Raw genomic sequence first — 20496 nt, 5'->3', positions numbered from 1 at the left:
TTACGGGTGCGTTCGTAAATTCACTCTGGAGTGCGCTCAGGTCGTTCGTAAATAAAGAGCGTTTCGGTCTCGGAGCGCACACTGGACGAGGAGTAGGGTTGAACCGAGCATTCTGACCTCACGACGACAGTCAAGCACCCAAGCTGCTTCCAGACACAAACGAGACAACACCTCACTCTCCCTAGCAGAGCTGGTTAGGCTGTTTTCATGTTATCCAGGGCGTTGGTGACGAACTGTGCTGCTGGCAACAATTTAATTACGCTTTGTTGCCGACGCTTACTGACACTGGCCATTTTCCACGGGTATTGAGAGTTCATAAATGCATTAGTTATTTTGGTATAGTTAGTCCATCTAGTCCGTATGGATACATTCATGGTGAGACATTGCTGGTCACTGATCAAATAAAATACGTTTAGTATTAACGTAGTTAAAGCAACACGATAATATATTAAACGAGATAACACCCTGGTTATCGTTACATAACTCAGTGACCTAACGTCCCTTACAGCTGGTTGGGTTTCTCAACTCCATATGAACATCTCGGTGGAGTTGCGAGGACACCGGGCGGAGCGCACCTCCCGGTCACATCGAGTCGCTGTCAATCGATATGACGAAACAGTCGGTGGTCGGTAATAGACACACAAAAAAACGTTTTATTAATAAGTATGGATTTCAGCAAAAAAAATTCACGCAACTACAGAGGTCAAACATAGGTAAACGGCAATGGTTTAAGAATATACATTTTTACAAGTATCGAGTGACAGCGACTCGGAGGCTCAGTAGTCGTAACTCAACTCCATTGATGTGATGGACATAGAGAGAAAACCTCGGATAACTTACAGCCAGTCCATCTCCTCGACTGCTTGGGCGATCTCAGGCATAACGCCCATTTCTGTGGACGAAAGGGAAACATTATTGTCAGGAAAAAGAACTTCAACCAATCTTAAATGCGTTCACTTATAGATAAGTACTGATAACAGTGAGAATACAGTAAAATATATATTTTCATTTCTTACCAGAAAACGCTGCCATATTTGCCAACGACTTTGACAAAAAACGGATGTGACGTGTTTCTTCTCACTAATTTAATGCCGCCACCAACTGTACGGGAAGTGAACTGGAAAACTATTTCAAATCCAATGCGCAAAAGGAAAAATTAAACATACAAAAGACAAAAATAGATACACAAAAAAACATCCCACTACTTCATTCATAGTCCAATCCAAAAGCAAACCCTTTTTTGGGAGGGGTGGGGCGGGGGGGGGGTGGGGGGGTGGGGGGGGTGGGGGGGGGGTGTTGTTATAAAATATATATATTTTGTTATTAAAACAAATCCATATAAAAAGTAAATGAGGAACACACTTATTTAATCTTTACTTAACGAGGCAAGATAGTTAAAAACAAATGCTTATTTACAATGATCGCCTACCAAAAGGATATAAATTATGGCAGCCCCCGACCTGCAGGAGGCCTTTTGCCTTTTGGTAGGCGATCATTGTATATATATATATATATATATATATATATATATATATAGGACAAAACACACATCACGACAAGGGAGAAAACACAACACTACATAAAGAGAGACCTAAGACAACAACAAAGCATGGCAGCAACACATGACAACACAACATGGTAGCACCACAACATAACAACAACATGGTAGCAGCACATAACATGGTACAAACATTATTGGGCACAGACAACAGCACAAAGTCAAGAAGGTAGAGACAACAATACATCACACAAAGCAGCCACAACTGTCAGTAAGAGTCCATGATTGAGTCTTTGAAAAGAAAAGATTGAGATAAAACTGTCCAGTTTGAGTGTTTGTTGCAGCTCGTTCCAGTCGCTAGCTGCAGCGAACTGAAAAGACGAGCGACCCAGGGATGTGTGTGCTTTGGGGACCTTTAACAGAATGTGACTGGCAGAACGGGTGTTGTATGTGGAGGATGAGGGCTGCAGTAGATATCTCAGATAGGGGGGAGGGAGGTCTAAGAGGTCTAAATAAGCATCAACCAGTGGGTCTTGCGATGGCATACAGAGATGACCAGTTTACAGAGGAGTATAGAGTGCAGTAATGTGTCCCAAAAGGAGCATTGGTGGCAAATCTGATGGCCGAATGGTAAAGAACATCTAGCCACTAGAGAGCACCCTTACCTGCTAATCTATTAATTACGTCTCAGTAATCTAGCATGGTTAGAATGGTCATCTGAATCAGGGTTAGTTTGGCAGCTGGGGTGAAAGAGGAGCGATTACAATAGAGAAAACCAGGTCTAGATTTAACTTTAGCCTGCAGCTTTGCTATGTGAGGACAATATCACAGTACACAAGGGTCATACACATATTTATAATATAAACAGGTTTTTTTTTTTGGCAGAGTATTTCATTGTTTTTAAATATAGTTCAGTTTATTTTTGTTTCTTTTTTTCTTTTTGCAAGGTAATAAAATGTGGTGGTTTGTTTGTAAATGTACATCTGTAAATCTGACATTTTGCTGCATCTTTTGAACCGGTAGTAGCTCCTCTGAATGGTTTATTTTGGCTTTTTAATATAGTTTCTATAGGGCGAGTACTTTTAAAACATTATTATTTTAGGTCATTATCATTGATATGAGGCACATATATTAAAAACATCGACACGTTTTATGAATCGGTGTATAATTTGATTCATTGTAACTCCGCCTTGGTAAAAAAAAAACAATGATGGAACAATTAGACAGATTTTTCACCCGATTTAAAAATGTGAAGCATTTCCGCTCACTACCAAATATGGTGATGAGAGGAAGCCCAGTGGCCGGCATTGTGAGAAGATGACCCGAGAAGGATTTTGGCCGAAATTCTGCAAATATTCTCTTCGATGAAACATTTAATCTGAAATTCAGTTTTCTATTTCAGAACTAGAATATGTAACAAACAGAGTGGACTACATTTCTTACTTGCTTGTTCTGCCCACTATGATTCATTTTCTCTCATTGGAAACGACTGTTCTATCTTGGGTTAGTTATAATAGTCTTTGATAAAACCGCCTTAATGCCGAAATGTAAACCGCGTTTCGTTAAACAGTCCTTTTTTTTGTACCATCCTGTATTCCGTAGTTTGTGACAGAGTTTGGATCAACTATCCACGTAAACATGGCTGATGATAGCAACATTGACGTGGAAGATGAGAACATTTTGTATGATTTACTGATAAATACGGAATGGCCACCCGAGACCGACACTCAGGTTTGTACAAAAAATGGATTCGGTTCATTGTTAATAACATATAGACGGAAATGTCAAGTTGAAGTGATTGCTCACCCTGCAAGGTTCGCTAACGTTAGCTAGTAACGGTTAGCCACGTCGCAACACATCTTCCACTCAGTCATGGCTGATAACAGGTTATGGATTGGCATTGAATCAACATTACGTGCAGTTAAATATTCAGTCACCGTAAACAAATATATGAAATAAAGGAGTTTAACTTCAGCGTTGAGGTGTATTTTGATATTTTTGTTTTTACTTTCCAAACGTTGGCTAACTAGTCTGTTGTGAATTTGTTGATGATGCTAAGTTAGCTGTCTTGACGTTACCATATTCTGTACTTTGTCCAGGGAAAATGTCTCGGCCCTAGTATCATCACACTGGTGTAAATTGGTTGGTTCCCAATCACACTGTAATTCGGGGTTTGTATAGAAAGATAAATAACAGTCTGTCACTCTCTGCCATTTGCAGTTGCGAGGCAACAAGGAGCACAGTTCATCTGTTATTGCCAAGGCTGTGACAGGTAAGACGGGATCCTCGAGACATCTTTGTCCCTCGCTGATCTGGTTTTTCATACTGATCCCTTTTTAAATTCATGTTAAGAAAATAATGATCGTATTGGAAGCAAGTCCAAGGTTGCCTCCCAAGTCACCCTATATTCCCCTAGTGCATTACGTTTGACCAGAGCCTGCTGGGTCGTTACACCTACTCGGTTTGAGAAGTGTAACTTGGTATTAAATTATGTATTTATTTTTAATTTCACCTAATTTTGACATTCTGTCATAAAGAGCACATGTTCAATTTAACACAACACATTTTTTTTTCCCATCTCAAGAGGTTAAATAAAACGAATGCTAATTTTCCATGAAGAAAAAGTGGTTGTTAAAAGTGTTTTTGTGGTCGTGGAAGAAATTGATATGCTATTACTGTTATGATTTCACATTTGAATATCAGATTAGTAGAACAAGGTGCTATACCCTTTACGTTATGTTATATGCTGTTTTATGTTAATCTACTCTGATTTCAGAGCACTCTCATCTGCGTGTTCCAGAGCGCAGAATAACTGATTCATTTCTGTACGCGAAACGCCTGTTGAATAAGACCAGTGTCAGTAAACATGGGGAAAAAACAGTTTTTAAATTGCTATCAGCAGTACAATCATATTTTGATCTACCTGCCCCAGATTTGAATAATCTACCTGCCCCTCACAGTTTTATAATCTACCTGCCCCAGATTATGCCGCTAAAATGACACCAAAAAAATATAATATGTTTTTAATGTTTCGAAAACAATAAATGGAATATTAGTAAGACATAAGTAATGTGGTATAATTAATTAAACTTTTAACCAATAAGACAGATGTTCACCTTTAAGGGTGGGAGGTTACCATGTAAAAAATACTTTAAAGTACTACTTAAGTCATTTTTCTTTGTTCTGTCTGTAAATTACTTTACTATTTATATTTCTGACAACATTTACTTCACTACATTCCTAAAGATATTTATTATTTTTACTCCATACATTTTCCCTGACACCCAAAACTACTCATTACATTTTGAATGCTTAGCAAGAACATCTCTGGTCATCCCTACATCCTCTGATCTGGTGGACTCACTAAACAGAGAACATCCCTGGTCGTCCCTACTGCCTCTGATCTGGTGGACTCACTAAACAGAGAACATCCCTGGTCCATCCCTACTGCCTCTGATCTGGAGGACTCACTAAACAGAGAACATCCCTGGTCATCCCTACTGCCTCTGATCTGGAGGACTCACTAAACAGAGAACATCCCTGGTCCTCCCTACTACCTCTGATCTGGAGGACTCACTAAACCTAGAATATCCCTGGTCATCCCTACTGCCTCTGATCTGGAGGACTCACTAAACAGAGAACCTCCCTGGTCATCCCTACTGCCTCTGATCTGGAGGACTCACTAAACAGAGAACATCCCTGGTCATCTCTTCTGCCTCTGATCTGGAGGACTCACTAAACAGAGAACATCCCTGGTCATCCCTACTGTCTCTGATCTGGAGGACTCACTAAACAGAGGACATCCCTGGTCATCCCTACTGTCTCTGATCTGGAGGACTCACTAAACAGAGAACATCCCTGGTCATCCCTACTGCCTCTGATCTGGAGGACTCACAAAACAGAGAACATCCCTGGTCATCCCTACTGCCTCTGATCTGGAGGACTCACTAAACAGAGAACATCCCTGGTCATCTCTTCTGCTTCTGATCTGGAGGACTCACAAAACAGAGAACATCCCTGGTCCTCCCTACTGCCTCTGATCTGGAGGACTCACAAAACACAGGCTTTGTTTGTAAAGGATGTCTGAGTGTTGGAGCGTGCCCCTGGCTATTCGTAAATTAAAAAACTAAAGATGAATGATGCCCTCTGGTTAGCTTTATTATCAGGAATTTGAAATGATTTATACTTTTACTTTTAATACATACGTTTATTTCATAAATTAAATTTACAATTGATACTTAAGTACATTTAATACCAAATACCTTTTTAGACTTTTACTCAAGTAGTATTTTACTGGGTGAGTTTGACTTGAGTCATTTTCTATTAATTTATCTTTACTTTTACTGAAGTATGACAATTGGGTCCTTTTTCCACCACTGGAGGTTACCGTGGTAACACGATTGGAGTCATGTTTGTGCCTGTGAGATGGAGTCTGACTAGTAAACACGTTGTCTTCTCTTCTCTAGCAGGTGAAATTAAAAACGTAGAAAAACGACCTGGCTTGCGGAACAAAACAATGAGAACGGCCAATAAACACAAGGACAAAGTCTCACTAAAGTAGACTTTCGTTTTCAAGTAAATGACACGATATTTTATTACTGTGCACAGCACTTATTAAAACAAATCTTTCACTCAGCTCTTCAGGTGCACACAGCCCCCAGCCAGGCAGTGTTGAGGTGGGAAAGGCTAGATAGGATTCCTAGTTCTTTGACTTTGTTCGATTTAATTGACCAACTATGAAACAAAACAGGCAGAAAAACTTTGAAGACAGCTGCTACGGCATTTATTTAACTATAAATGTGATCATACTTGACTTTTTAGTCACAAATGCGATTGAAATGTTGGCACTGTGGAGCCCACCAACATGGCTGATGAAATACACATCTTACCTGCCAATGTCAAAATCTACCTGCACCAACGCTCTGGATAACAGTACAAACAGCCTAACCAGCTCCGCTGAAGTAATGTGGTCAGATTGAGGTGTTCTATAATTTGTGTCTGGAAGTAGCTGGGAACCTGACAGCCGTTGTGAACGCTCAGATCAAACCTACTCCTCTGCCAGAGGGTCCAGTGAGTGGTCAGAGAGCGAAACACTTTGAATTGACCAACGCCCAGAGCTCACTCGGAGCTGCACACTCTAGGTGTACTCTGGCACTCCAGAGGGAATTTACCAACACATCCGTCATTTGGAAGTTCTGCAAAGTTCCATTGTTAATCCAACAGCTACATTAGTTGGTGTAGTTACGAAAACAGCTGGACGTCTTGATTGGCAGTAGATATTTCTGTACTTATTTACAGATTTGAATAGCACAGAAGTAGAAAAAGGTGTCATGCCCTTTTTTTAAACTGTTTCTGTAATTATTTATAGTTAGTCTGTTGTATTTGCAGTGAATGGAAGTTAGAAGTGATGTCACAATGTTTTTTTTTTTTTTAGAATGTTGAAATAAGTCACATTTTAAAGGGAATGAAGGAGGACAAAAATGAATAGTTAAATCATGAATATATATTATATAGTCTGCGCATTTTAACATTTTAGTGGTATTTCTAGCTAAAAACAGTAAGAGGAATATGAAGTATGATAAAGATTTCAAGTCAAAACATTTGTTTTCGCCAGTCCCTCTTAAAATGACTATACCAAATAAAGTAACAGGGTTGCCGATTTAAAAAAAAAAAAAAATATATATATATATATATATATATATATATATATATATATTCTTAAATCTGCCATCAATCCCCTGGTGGTAATCTAGCGGGCTCGCCGCCAGGGGTGGTAATCTAGCGGGTTAGCCGCCAGGGGTGGTAATCTAGCGGGCTCGCCGCCAGGGGTGGTAATCTAGCGGGCTCGCCGCCAGGGGTGGTAATCTAGCGGGCTCGCCGCCAGGGGTGGTAATCTAGCGGGCTCGCCGCCAGGGGTGGTAATCTAGCGGGCTCGCCGCCAGGGGTGGTAATCTAGCGGGTTAGCCGCCAGGGGTGGTAATCTAGCGGGCTCGCCGCCAGGGGTGGTAATCTAGCGGGCTCGCCGCCAGGGGTGGTAATCTAGCGGGCTCGCCGCCAGGGGTGGTAATCTAGCGGGCTCGCCGCCAGGGGTGGTAATCTAGCGGGCTCGCCACCAGGGGTGGTAATCTAGCGGGCTCGCCGCCAGGGGTGGTAATCTAGCGGGCTCGCCGCCAGGGGTGGTAATCTAGCGGGCTCGCCGCCAGGGGTGGTAATCTAGCGGGTTAGCCGCCAGGGGTGGTAATCTAGCGGGCTCGCCGCCAGCGGTGGTAATCTAGCGGGCTCGCCGCCAGGGGTGGTAATCTAGCGGGCTCGCCGCCAGGGGTGGTAATCTAGCGGGTTAGCCGCCAGGGGTGGTAATCTAGCGGGCTCGCCGCCAGGGGTGGTAATCTAGCGGGCTCGCCGCCAGGGGTGGTAATCTAGCGGGCTCGCCGCCAGGGGTGGTAATCTAGCGGGTTAGCCGCCAGGGGTGGTAATCTAGCGGGTTAGCCGCCAGGGGTGGTAATCTAGCGGGTTAGCCGCCCGGGGTGGTAATCTAGCGGGCTCGCCGCCAGGGGTGGTAATCTAGCGGGCTCGCCGCCAGGGGTGGTAATCTAGCGGGCTCGCCGCCCGGAGTGGTAATCTAGCGGGCTCGCCGCCCGGTGTGGTAATCTAGCGGGCTCGCCGCCCGGAGTGGTAATCTAGCGGGCTCGCCGCCAGGGGTGGTAATCTAACGGGTTAGCCGCCCGGAGTGGTAATCTAGCGGGTTAGCCGCCCGGAGTGGTAATCTAGCGGGCTCGCCGCCTGTAGTGGTAATCTAGCGGGTTAGCCGCCCGGAGTGGTAATCTAGCGGGTTAGCCGCCCGGAGTGGTAATCTAGCGGGCTCGCCGCCCGGAGTGGTAATCTAGCGGGTTAGCCGCCCGGAGTGGTAATCTAGCGGGTTAGCCGCCCGGAGTGGTAATCTAGCGGGTTAGCCGCCCGGAGTGGTAATCTAGCGGGTTAGCTGCCCGGAGTGGTAATCTAGCGGGTTAGCCGCCCGGAGTGGTAATCTAGCGGGTTAGCTGCCCGGAGTGGTAATCTAGCGGGTTAGCTGCCCGGAGTGGTAATCTAGCGGTTTAGCCGCCCGGAGTGGTAATCTAGCGGGCTCAGCCGCCCGGGGTGGTAATCTAGCGGGCTCAGCCGCCCGGAGTGGTAATCTAGCGGGCTCAGCCGCCCGGAGTGGTAATCTAGCGGGCTCAGCCGCCCGGAGTGGTAATCTAGCGGGCTCAGCCGCCCGGAGTGGTAATCTAGCGTGTTAGCCGCCCGGGGTGGTAATCTAGCGGGTTAGCCGTCCGGGGTGGTAATCTAGCGGGTTAGCCGCCCGGGGTGGTAATCTAGCGGGTTAGCCGTCCGGGGTGGTAATCTAGCGGGTTAGCCGCCCGGGGTGGTAATCTAGCGGGTTAGCCGCCCGGGGTGGTAATCTAGCGGGTTAGCCGCCCGGGGTGGTAATCTAGCGGGTTAGTCGCCCGTGTTTAAACTTGAAGTTGGAAAGAGGAGATGTACAACGTTTAATGGACTAAGTGAGCTGCTTATCATCATGAATAAACACCAGAGGTGTGGACTCGAGTCACATGACTTGGTCCCACCTCTGGGAAACACTACCGCTATTAGGAGAGGTTTATCTGCAATGGAAATAAAGTTAAATAAATAAATGAATGAAGGCCTATTTAATTAATTCTGACGGGGTTGGCGCGACGCCCCTACGGGGCTCCATTTCGGTAGTAACTGAACATTTTACCTATGTGCTGGAACACACTAGGACTTCAACATGTATGATCCTAGCCACTCCTCACCGTGTCTTCTCCGTGTCTGTTGTAGGACCTTTTAGGTTCATCCTGCATTACCTGTGGTACAGGTAAGCTCTTTATATTACTCACATCGAAACGCATCAACTATTTCATTACTATTTACCCCTGTAGCCTGAAACTCTTTCCAGCTTCGTAAAACTGTATATCGTTTTTTGTCAAATTGACTTTACTAATGTTTATGCTGTTGTGTTGGTCCTCTTGTTGTGGTTTGTAACAGCTGACTGATTTATCTGTGATCTTGAACCAGTCCCTCTAGCTCCTCTCTACCTCCCGGCCTGGTCCGACTGGCCAACAAGCAGATCAACTGGCAACTGGTGCTAGCAAGGTATATAGTACAGTACACACGCAGGCACCACTCCGGGCCCTTCCTACATTGATATGAATTCAACCTCTGACCTTTGTTAATGTTTATTTGACCTTTTATTTTGACCTCGACGGCCATTGAGACCCAAGTTTTTTTTTATACAAGGGAGCCATCAGGGTTAATTTAGCCAGATTTAGTTTGTCTTATGATTTAAATAATTATTTTTTATTTTTGCCTTTATTTAACTAGTCCGTTAAGAACACATTCTTAGTTACAATGACGGCCTAGGAACAGTGGGTTAACTGGTCTAGGAACAGTGGGTTAACTGGTCTAGGAACAGTGGGTTAACTGGTCTGGGAACAGTGGGTTAACTGGTCTAGGAACAGTGGGTTAACTGGTCTGGGAACAGTGGGTTAACTGGTCTGGGAACAGTGGGTTAACTGGTCTGGGAACAGTGGGTTAACTGGTCTGGGAACAGTGGGTTAACTGGTCTGGGAACAGTGGGTTAACTGGTCTGGGAACAGTGGGTTAACTGGTCTGGGAACAGTGGGTTAACTGGTCTGGGAACAGTGGGTTAACTGGTCTGGGAACAGTGGGTTAACTGGTCTGGGAACAGTGGGTTAACTGGTCTGGGAACAATGGGTTAACTGCCGCCCCAGGTAGCCTAGTGGTTAGAAGGGGTTAGAAGTCCTAAATCTCTCTCCTCTCTCTCCAGTAATGGGAAGTTGCTGGCTGTGGTTCAGGACCAGTGTGTGGAGATCAGGTAATGATGTGAGATAGTGTGTCCGTTCTAAACTAAAATTACTCAAATGTAAAAAGTTTATCAGATGTTCTGTCTACTCAGTAGAACCCCTCCCAGTCAGCAGGGTGCTGTGTATAACTAGCCGTAATACACAGAGGTCCATTTGACCTTTTTAAGGTGACATGCAGAACGTTTGTGTATATTCTATTCTCTGTTTTTTTTCCCCCCACCAGGTCTGCGAGGGATGACTTTGGCTCTGTCATTGGGAAGTGTCAGGGTAAGTATCTTCTAAATCAAAGAGGAATACGTGACGCTACGAAACACTTATCAACACTTTGGTTCCTACCCTGTCACAATAACTCCTCCCTGGCATTTTCATTTGTTGTCATGTGAAACTACACTGTATTCAAAGTGCCCACTGTTATATTCTAACTATCAAATTAGAATAATCCTTCTACCTCCATGATTCCAATAGTTCACCAAAGTGTTTTGCTCTAAATTGTTTATTTATTATATTGATTTTAAAAAATCATATCACAATTGCAACATTTGGTTCCAACATAAGGTCTAGATTGTTTTTATCGTGCAGTATGGAAATGATCTGAAATGAGTGCAAACAAATTATTTTTGGTTGAACACTATATAAACCAATCAGAATGGAGAAAGACCCCATTGAAATCACTTAGAATGTATGTGTTGCCACCCCGGGATCACTCACTACTCATAGAGCACCCTGGGATCACTCACTACTCATAGAGCACCCTGGGATCACTCACTACTCATAGAGCACCCTGGGATCACTCACTACTCATAGAGCACCCTGGGATCACTCACTACTCATAGAGCACCCTGGGATCACTCACTACTCATAGAGCACCCTGGGATCACTCACTACTCATAGAGCACACGGTGAACCTTAATCATGAAATACTGTCGAATAAGAGAGAATAGAGTGATATGATAATTGCCATCATCACTGTTTTTGACATAGTGATTCACAGCACATTGGATGTTGTGTATCTGATGATTCTGACTAAGTGAAGTTCTGTATGTTCCGTCTTACTAAGCCACGCCCCTTTGTAATGTGAGCGGGTCAAAGACGCCACCCATCCCGTCTCTCCCAGGTTTTTATTGGCTCAATCCGCGTTGCTCTTGTAGTGTGAGATGGTAAGGTGATCAGCATTAGCCAATGAGAGCAGTGTTTTCCACTTCATACTTTTAATTTGAAAGTTTAAATTGGCTAGTCCGTTGAGCCCTCTCCCACTAGGATGAACGATATGCATCTCCTACTGATCTATTGGTAGGACAGGCGCCTGTCTGTCACAAAGCCAGCGACTACAAGGAAACGCAGTCTGCTGTCTGTCCTGCCTCCTGGTACAAATTGTGTGCGCTGTATTGGGTTGGTCTAATTTCTCTACACAGAGGAGCCTGGGGAGAGAGCGTGATTTTGGTGGAAATCCTCTTCGCCTAATTATTGATTTCTGCCCCCATTTTTCTTTGGCGTGTTTCACATAGCCAGCCACGCCGATTAGCGGCTCATAGTCGACTATTTACTGAGCTTTGACAACTAAACAGCAAGTGTTGACTAGTTTATACAGTGTGTTCAGAAAGTATTCAGACCCATTCACTTTTTCCAAATGTTGATACATTACATTTCTAACATGGATACAAAAAACATGTATCTCATCAGTCTACACACAATACCCCGTAATGACATCACGATACCCCGTAATGACATCACGATACCCCATAATGACATCACAATACCCCGTAATGACATCACGATACCCCGTAATGACATCACGATACCCCGTAATGACATCACGATACCCCATAATGACATCACAATACCCCGTAATGACATCACGATACCCCGTAATGACATCACGGTACCCCGTAATGACATCACGATACCCCGTAATGACATCACGATACCCCGTAATGACATCACGATACCCCGTAATGACATCACGATACCCCGTAATGACATCACGATACCCCGTAATGACAAAGCGAAAACAATTATTATTCTTTTTTTTTTCAAATGTATTTAAAAATATAAACCATATTTACATAAGTATTCAGACCCTTTACTATGAGACTCAAAATGTAGATCAGGTGCATCCTGTTTCCATTGATCATATACGTCTCTGAATGTCCTTGAGTGGCCCAGCCAGAGCCCCGACTTGAACCCAATCAAACATCTCTGGAGAGACCTGAAAATAGCTGTGCAGCGACGCTCCCCATCCAACCTGACAGAGCTTGAGAGGATCTGCAGAGAAGAATGGGAGAAACTTCCCAAATACAGGTGTGCCAAGCTTGTAGCGTCAATACCCAAGAAGACTCAAGGCTGCCAAAAGGTGCTTCAACAAAGTACTGAGTAAAGGGTCTGAATTCTGAAGTAAATGTCATATTTCAGATTTTTTAAATTTTTTAATTCGCCAAACATTACAAAAACAAGTTTTAGCTTTGTCATTATGAGGTATTGTGATGTCATTACGGGGTATTGTGATGTCATTACGGGGTATTGTGATGTCATTACGGGGTATTGTGATGTCATTATGAGGTATTGTGATGTCATTATGAGGTATTGTGATGTCGATAAAGAAAATAATTGAATACATTTTGGAAGAAACGCTGTAACGTAACAAAGTGGAAACAGTGTCTGAATACTTCCTGAAGGCCCCTGGTGTCTGACTGACTGAATAAAGTCAATTTCCTATTCCCCTTTTGTCATGGCTATATTTCCACGCTATCGCATCAGGGCAATTAAACCAAAAGGATTTCCTCGGTTTAATTTCCTAGGATGTCGGGGCTTGCCAGACTGTGACGCTAAAGAGAGTGACAACGGTCCTCGTCAGTCAGTGTAGCCTAACCAATCACGTTGGTGAGAGCGAGACATTCATTAGTCTGCCTAATTTACGTAGGCGTTGGCTGATGGACCAAGACTTCATGGTGATCATCTACAGAGGAAGGAGGAAAACCTTCGATGAAGATGGTGAATCATCACTGCAGGAACAATCTGTAGTGTGAAGAGCTTTATTCTGGTCCAGATATTATCGTTCGGGTCCCTCGGGGGCATCCCCTCGAATTTTTAAACAATATTCAGAAATGCGTTAACCTTTAGTAGGGACTGACTGTCTGAGTTAATCATCAGACATGAATGGAATTCATTAGTGATGCGTATTTCCTGCCGCTTTCTGACGAGGGAACCAGAACGCACATCTGCGTGTGTCTGCGGTGCGCTCATCTGCCCGCTCTGTGTTGCCGTTAGAAGGGACGCTAATCTTCTGGTAGATGGGAAGTCTTAAACCCCCCCCCCCAAAAAAAAAGACTTCTCAATTAAATGTTAACTGGAAAGTAGACTATACCTACCTGGCAGAATGATATGATTTGTTTTGGTCCAGTTGGGTATTTGTTTTTATGGAAACTACCATAGAATGCACTTCATATACACTGCAATACAGCAGCCTCTTGCTAGGTTGAATTAAATGGTAAAATGCCCCCCACCCCCCCCCAGGCCTGACTTCTTCTGTTTGGCTGGCCACTCTATGTAGTGGAAAACACTCAGAGAGAAGACAGGTTAAATGAAGAAGCCAGGGAGGTGATGTCGTTGTGTAGTATTATAGGTATATATTGTAGTATTATTTATTTATATATATATATATATATTATAGTATTTTCATTTCTTCTATGCCATTACATTATCGTTTAGAGTCTGTTATGCTTCCCTGGCCAGTTCTAAAAACCTACAGGAATAACGGTTGTTTTAATGTGAGGCGACGTTACCATGGCTGTTCTCCCTCCACACGGTAACCGAGTGATGCTGCTTTGAACTCCAATATGCTTCCTTTTCCTGTTTCTAACCACACACACACAACACAACACAACACCACAACACCACACCACACACACCACACCACACACACCACACACTAAACTCCAACATGCTTCCTTTTCCTGTTTCTAACCACACACCACACACACACACACCACATAACACACACCACACCACACACACCACACCACACACACACCACACCCCAATATGCTTCCTTTTCATGTTTCTAACCACACACACACACCCCCACACACACACACCAATATGCTTCCTTTTCCTGTTTCTAACCACACACACAACACATACACACACACACACACACACACACACCAATATGCTTCCTTTTCCTGTTTCTAACCACACACACACACACACACACACACACCACACACGCACTGTAAACTCCAATGTGCTGCCATATCAGAGTCGACTGGAAGTGATTTTTGTTGTCCTTACTCAAACTAATAGTCACTGTGACTCTTAAGTGGGAACAGATTTGAGTTGCATCAGCTGGAAAATTGACTAAGTACATTGAACTTTAAGCTCATTGTTAATTAAATGCACAACTTATTAGGCGGCTTAAACTCTAAACAGATGGAAATAAATTGTTCGTATTAAGTTGATTGAACTGTGAATATACATTTTCTAACTCCGATGTTTGTTTGTTACATAAACCTCTCAATATCAATATTTTCTTAACTTAAACTTTTTTTTGGTGCAATGAAGCGTTTTTCTTTGTGTTTCCCAACGTCAAAGAACGCATTTAATCTGTTTTCTAACACTACAACTTAATGAAGAAATCACTGTGTCACATTGACATTTTTTTAAATTAACAATAGCTGAACAGAGAATTCAGTAGGGAAAGTTAATGCTCCTATCGGTCTTGTTCAAAGCCTTTTCAGTAGGGAAAGTTAATGCTCCTATCGGTCTTGTTCAAAGCCTTTTCAGTAGGGAAAGTTAATGCTCCTCTATCGGTCTTGTTCAAAGCCTTTTCAGTAGGGAAAGTTAATGCCCCTATCGGTCTTGTTCAAAGCCTTTTCAGTAGGGAAAGTTAATGCTCCTCTATCGGTCTTGTTCAAAGCCTTTTCAGTAGGGAAAGTTAATGCTCCTCTATCGGTCTTGTTCAAAGCCTTTTCAGTAGGGAAAGTTAATGCTCCTCTATCGGTCTTGTTCAAAGCCTTTTCAGTAGGGAAAGTTAATGCTCCTCTATCGGTCTTGTTCAAAGCCTTTTCAGTAGGGAAAGTTAATGCTCCTCTATCGGTCTTGTTCAAAGCCTTTTCAGTAGGGAAAGTTAATGCCTCTATCGGTCTTGTTCAAAGCCTTTTCAGTAGGGAAAGTTAATGCCTCTATCGGTCTTGTTCAAAGCCTTTTCAGTAGGGAAAGTTAATGCCTCTATCGGTCTTGTTCAAAGCCTTTTCAGTAGGGAAAGTTAATGCTCCTCTATCGGTCTTGTTCAAAGCCTTTTCAGTAGGGAAAGTTAATGCTCCTCTATCGGTCTTGTTCAAAGCCTTTTCAGTAGGGAAAGTTAATGCTCCTCTATCGGTCTTGTTTAAAGCCTTTTCAGTAGGGAAAGTTAATGCCTCTATCGGTCTTGTTCAAAGCCTTTTCAGTAGTTTCAGGACTGGCATCGTGTAGAAAGTTGCCCGACCGACAGACCAGTTTAACTACACTGACGATTACAATTATGATGTTTTTTTATTGTAACTTTTATTTTTTTACCCGTGGTTGTTTATCGCCCTTCGTTGAATGTTCTAGACGGAAGTCCCCCCTGAATAAAAGGGTCTGCTAAATGATCAAACTTAAAGTTTTAAAAAATGTAGTTGCAAAGCATGCTGGGTATTACACTAATCACTTCTCAATTTTTCTGGTTGCTTAAATTCTAATCGTTTTCTTATTTCAGTATGTGACATATCAAGAGTATAGAGAATCATTATACAGTCTAAACTGCCGTGAAAATCTATTTTCCATCACCAAAAATATTGTATTTTCAGCTGTTTTGAAACTGGTGTAGAAAACCGGAAGAAAGACGCAAAGACCAAACATAAGAACGGGAAGCGTAGAAATAACCTACGTAAAAAAGTTAGCTTTTTTTTTGTTGAATTTTACCCCTTTTTCTCCCCAATTTCGTGGTATCCAATTGTTGTAGTAGCTACTATCTTGTCTCATCGCTACAACTCCCGTACGGGCTCGGGAGAGACGGAGGTTGAAAGTCATGCGTCCTCCGATACACAACCCAACCAAGCCGCACTGCTTCTTAACACAGCGCGCATCCAACCCGGAAGCCAGCAGCACCAATGTGTCGGAGGAAACACCGTGCACCTGGCGACCTCCCGGTCGCAGCCGTTTACGACAGAGCCTGGACGCGAACCCAGGGAGGGACACAGCTGGCGCTGCAGTACAGCGCCCTTAACCACTGCGCCACCCGGGAGGCTTTAGTTTGCTTTTTAATGAGAGTGACTGATCTATAACATTTCTATGTGAATTTGGTCAGGTCGCTCCAAAACAATGGTACGTACTGCAGCTGTAGACATTTTAGTACCTCGTTGTCCTGACCAGATCATGACTATATCATCTGGGTAAATATCTGTAAACATTTTAGTACCTCGTTGTCCTGACCAGATCATGACTATATCATCTGGGTAAATATCTGTAAACATTTTAGTACCTCGTTGTCCTGACCAGATCATGACTATATCATCTGGGTAAATATCTGTAAACATTTTAGTACCTCGTTGTCCTGACCAGATCATGACTATATCATCTGGGTAAATATCTGTAAACATTTTAGTACCTCGTTGTCCTGACCAGATCATGACTATATCATCTGGGTAAATATCTGTAAACATTTTAGTACCTCGTTGTCCTGACCAGATCATGACTATATCATCTGGGTAAATATCTGTAAACATTTTAGTACCTCGTTGTCCTGACCAGATCATGACTATATCATCTGGGTAAATATCTGTAAACATTTTAGTACCTCGTTGTCCTGACCAGATCATGACTATATCATCTGGGTAAATATCTGTAAACATTTTAGTACCTCGTTGTCCTGACCAGATCATGACTATATCATCTGGGTAAATATCTGTAAACATTTTAGTACCTCGTTGTCCTGACCAGATCATGACTATATCATCTGGGTAAATATCTGTAAACATTTTAGTACCTCGTTGTCCTGACCAGATCATGACTATATCATCTGGGTAAATATCTGTAAACATTTTAGTACCTCGTTGTCCTGACCAGATCATGACTATATCATCTGGGTAAATATCATGCGAATTACTGCCTGTCTCATGGTTAATTGATCGGCTAATTAACATAAACACTTTTATTATCTCCAATCTTTGAAGCATTTAGAACAGTCTAAATCCATGTTAATATAGCCTCCAGCATCCCAATAAATCCCTTATTGATTTTAGGCAGGCGTAAAGAAACACGATATGAAGAGAGTGTATTTCAGAGCATACAGTAGGTGAACTCCGTCTGTTACCAGGCTACGCTCCTTAGGCTGTAGTTCATTTAGCAGACAAGGTATGCTCAAGTCCTGTGCCATTTTTATTATTTTTTAAATATTATATGATTTAGAGTAAGACAACTATAATTTGAATCTGGCTGAATAAGATGTAAAGGATATTTCTCCTATTCTGGAAGGAGTGTCAAAGGGATAATTTGGAACAGGTCCTGTACACTAGATTTACATTTAGTTGGTCACTTTTTGGTTGTGAATGACACAAACCTCATCGTGTTTTACATGAGCTACTGTAGGATATTCATATGGGAAAAGTAGCTGCAGAACTGTGTGAGTGATATGGTGTGTGTCATAATGTGTGTGTGAGTGAGTGATATGGTGTGTGTGTGTGTGTGTGTGTGTGTGAGTGATATGGTGTGTGTAAAAACGTGTGTGTGTGTGAGTGATATGGTGTGTGTGAGTGATATGGTGTGTGTAATAATGTGTGTGTGAGTGATATGGTGTGTGTAAAAACGTGTGTGTGTGTGAGTGATATGGTGTGTGTGAGTGATATGGTGTGTGTAATAATGTGTGTGTGTGTGTGTGTTACAGTGCCGAAGGACCCCAGTCCCCAGTGGCGGAGGGTGGTGTGGTCCCATGACTGTGCCCTGCTGGCGTACGCCGACAGTACCGGTACCGTGCGCGTCTTCGACCTCATGGGCAGCGAACTGTTCGTCATCCCCCCGGTAACCACATAAACACACTCATACATACGCACACACAAAGGGCTGGTAGATGTGGTGTTCTGGTGAGAAGTCAGACTCTGGGCTGTACGCCCCCCATGCTCCTCTCTCTCCTCTCTTTCCCCCCCATGCTCCTCTCTCTCCTCTCTTTCCCCCCCGGTCTCTCTCTCTCTCCTCTCTTTCCCCCCCGGTCTCTCTCTCTTTCCTCTCTTTCCCCCCCGGTCTCTCTCTCTCCTCATTCCCCCCCGGTCTCTCTCTCTTCTCATTTCCCCCCGGTCTCTCTCCTCTTCCTCCCCCCGGTCTCTCTCTCTCCTCTTCCTCCCCGGTCTCTCTCTCTCCTCATTTCCCCCCGGTCTCTCTCTCTCCTCTTCCTCCCCCCGGTCTCTCTCTCTCTCCTCTTCCTCCCCCCGGTCTCTCTCTCTCTCCTCTTCCTCCCCCCGGTCTCTCTCTCTCTCCTCTTCCTCCCCCCGGTCTCTCTCTCTCTCCTCTTCCTCCCCCCTCGGTCTCTCTCTCTCTCCTCTTCCTCCCCCCTCGGTCTCTCTCTCTCTCTCCTCTTCCTCCCCCCTCGGTCTCTCTCTCTCCTCTTCCCCCCTCGGTCTCTCTCTCCTCTTACCCCCCCCGGTCTCTCTCTCTCCTCTTTCCCTGATAGTGTCATTTATGTATCGATATTTCAAAGTATTTGATCTTCGTGATCTTTGTTGTCTTGATAAGTAGTAAAATCCTCATCGTTTATCAGATGGTATAAATCAATAAGACGATGTAAGAGCAGGTTAAATTGATCCCCTGTCTCTCTAACTCCTCCCTAGATGGCCAGTTTCCCGGGTGATTTCAGCTACGCCGCAGCAGGCCTGATCTTCCTGGAGTACACGGCCAGTGCTCAGTGGTCGGCTGAGCTGCTCGTCATCACATACGGGGGCGGGCTCAAGAGCTACCTCGTCAGGTATTGGCTCATTGTCATCTTAACCCCTCTGCTTGAGCTTTCCGTGTGTGTGTGTGTGTGTGTGTGTGTGTGTGTGTGTGTGTAAACTCTGAGGTAAGTGGCTTGTCTGTTCCATTACCAGACCGTCTGCTGTCTAATCCTTGTTCAAACACAGACCGTGTGTGTGTGTGTGTGTGTGTGTGTGTTTGGCTGTGTGTGTGTGTTTGGCTGTGTGTGTGTGTTTGGCTGTGTGTGTGTGTTTGGCTGTGTGTGTGTGTTTGGCTGTGTGTGTGTGTTTGGCTGTGTGTGTGTGTGTGTGTGTTTGGCTGTGTGTGTGTGTTTGGCTGTGTGTGTGTGTTTGGCTGTGTGTGTGTGTTTGGCTGTGTGTGTGTGTGTGTGTGTGTGTGTGTGTGTGTGTGTGTGTGTGTGTGTTTGGCTGTGTGTGTGTGTTTGGCTGTGTGTGTGTGTGTGTGTGTGTGTTTGGCTGTGTGTGTGTGTGTGTGTGTGTTTGGCTGTGTGTGTGTGTGTGTGTGTTTGGCTGTGTGTGTGTGTGTGTGTGTTTGGCTGTGTGTGTGTGTGTGTTTGGCTGTCTGTGTGTGTGTGTGTTTGGCTGTGTGTGTGTGTGTGTGTTTGGCTGTGTGTGTGTGTGTTTGGCTGTGTGTGTGTGTGTGTGTGTTTGGCTGTGTGTGTGTGTGTGTGTGTGTGTTTGGCTGTGTGTGTGTGTGTGTGTGTGTTTGGCTGTGTGTGTGTGTGTGTGTTTGGCTGTGTGTGTGTGTGTGTGTTTGTCTGTGTGTGTGTGTGTGTGTTTGGCTGTGTGTGTGTGTGTGTGTGTGTGTGTGTGTGTGTTTGGCTGTGTGTGTGTGTGTGTGTGTGTGTTTGGCTGTGTGTGTGTGTGTGTGTGTGTTTGGCTGTGTGTGTGTGTGTGTGTGTTTGGCTGTGTGTGTGTGTGTGTTTGGCTGTCTGTGTGTGTGTGTGTTTGGCTGTGTGTGTGTGTTTGGCTGTGTGTGTGTGTGTTTGGCTGTGTGTGTGTGTGTGTGTGTTTGGCTGTGTGTGTGTGTGTGTGTGTGTGTTTGGCTGTGTGTGTGTGTGTGTGTGTGTTTGGCTGTGTGTGTGTGTGTGTGTTTGGCTGTGTGTGTGTGTGTGTGTTTGGCTGTGTGTGTGTGTGTGTGTTT

The 20496-nt window shown here is 44.0% G+C and overlaps 2 protein-coding genes across 3 annotated transcripts in view; one reads left to right on the top strand and one right to left on the bottom strand.

The window, feature by feature from the left end:
- Nucleotides 1-1073, bottom strand: part of LOC139402747 (ATP-dependent RNA helicase DDX1-like) — a 32566-nt gene extending 31493 nt beyond the window's left edge. The window contains exons 1-2 of one of the 2 annotated variants that reach the window (XM_071146664.1): nucleotides 1017-1073; nucleotides 841-892 (exon numbers count right to left, since the gene is read on the bottom strand). In XM_071146664.1, the coding sequence (XP_071002765.1) occupies nucleotides 841-892; nucleotides 1017-1032 (68 nt within the window). In that variant the 5' untranslated portion in view covers nucleotides 1033-1073. The remainder of the gene's footprint in view (nucleotides 1-840; nucleotides 893-1016) is intronic. The other variant, XM_071146665.1, reaches the window with a different exon arrangement.
- A 2056-nt stretch (nucleotides 1074-3129) lies between these two features.
- Nucleotides 3130-20496, top strand: part of LOC139402755 (NBAS subunit of NRZ tethering complex-like) — a 283040-nt gene continuing 265673 nt past the window's right edge. Inside the window, exons 1-8 of the mRNA XM_071146672.1 lie at nucleotides 3130-3229; nucleotides 3719-3770; nucleotides 9332-9368; nucleotides 9569-9646; nucleotides 10341-10388; nucleotides 10601-10644; nucleotides 18275-18408; nucleotides 19212-19345. Of these exons, the coding sequence (XP_071002773.1) occupies nucleotides 3137-3229; nucleotides 3719-3770; nucleotides 9332-9368; nucleotides 9569-9646; nucleotides 10341-10388; nucleotides 10601-10644; nucleotides 18275-18408; nucleotides 19212-19345 (620 nt within the window). The 5' untranslated portion in view covers nucleotides 3130-3136. The remainder of the gene's footprint in view (nucleotides 3230-3718; nucleotides 3771-9331; nucleotides 9369-9568; nucleotides 9647-10340; nucleotides 10389-10600; nucleotides 10645-18274; nucleotides 18409-19211; nucleotides 19346-20496) is intronic.

This window comes from Oncorhynchus clarkii, unplaced genomic scaffold (assembly GCF_045791955.1).
Source record: "Oncorhynchus clarkii lewisi isolate Uvic-CL-2024 unplaced genomic scaffold, UVic_Ocla_1.0 unplaced_contig_6721_pilon_pilon, whole genome shotgun sequence".
NCBI lineage: Eukaryota > Metazoa > Chordata > Actinopteri > Salmoniformes > Salmonidae > Oncorhynchus > Oncorhynchus clarkii.
This window is presented reverse-complemented; position numbering and strand designations above follow the sequence as displayed.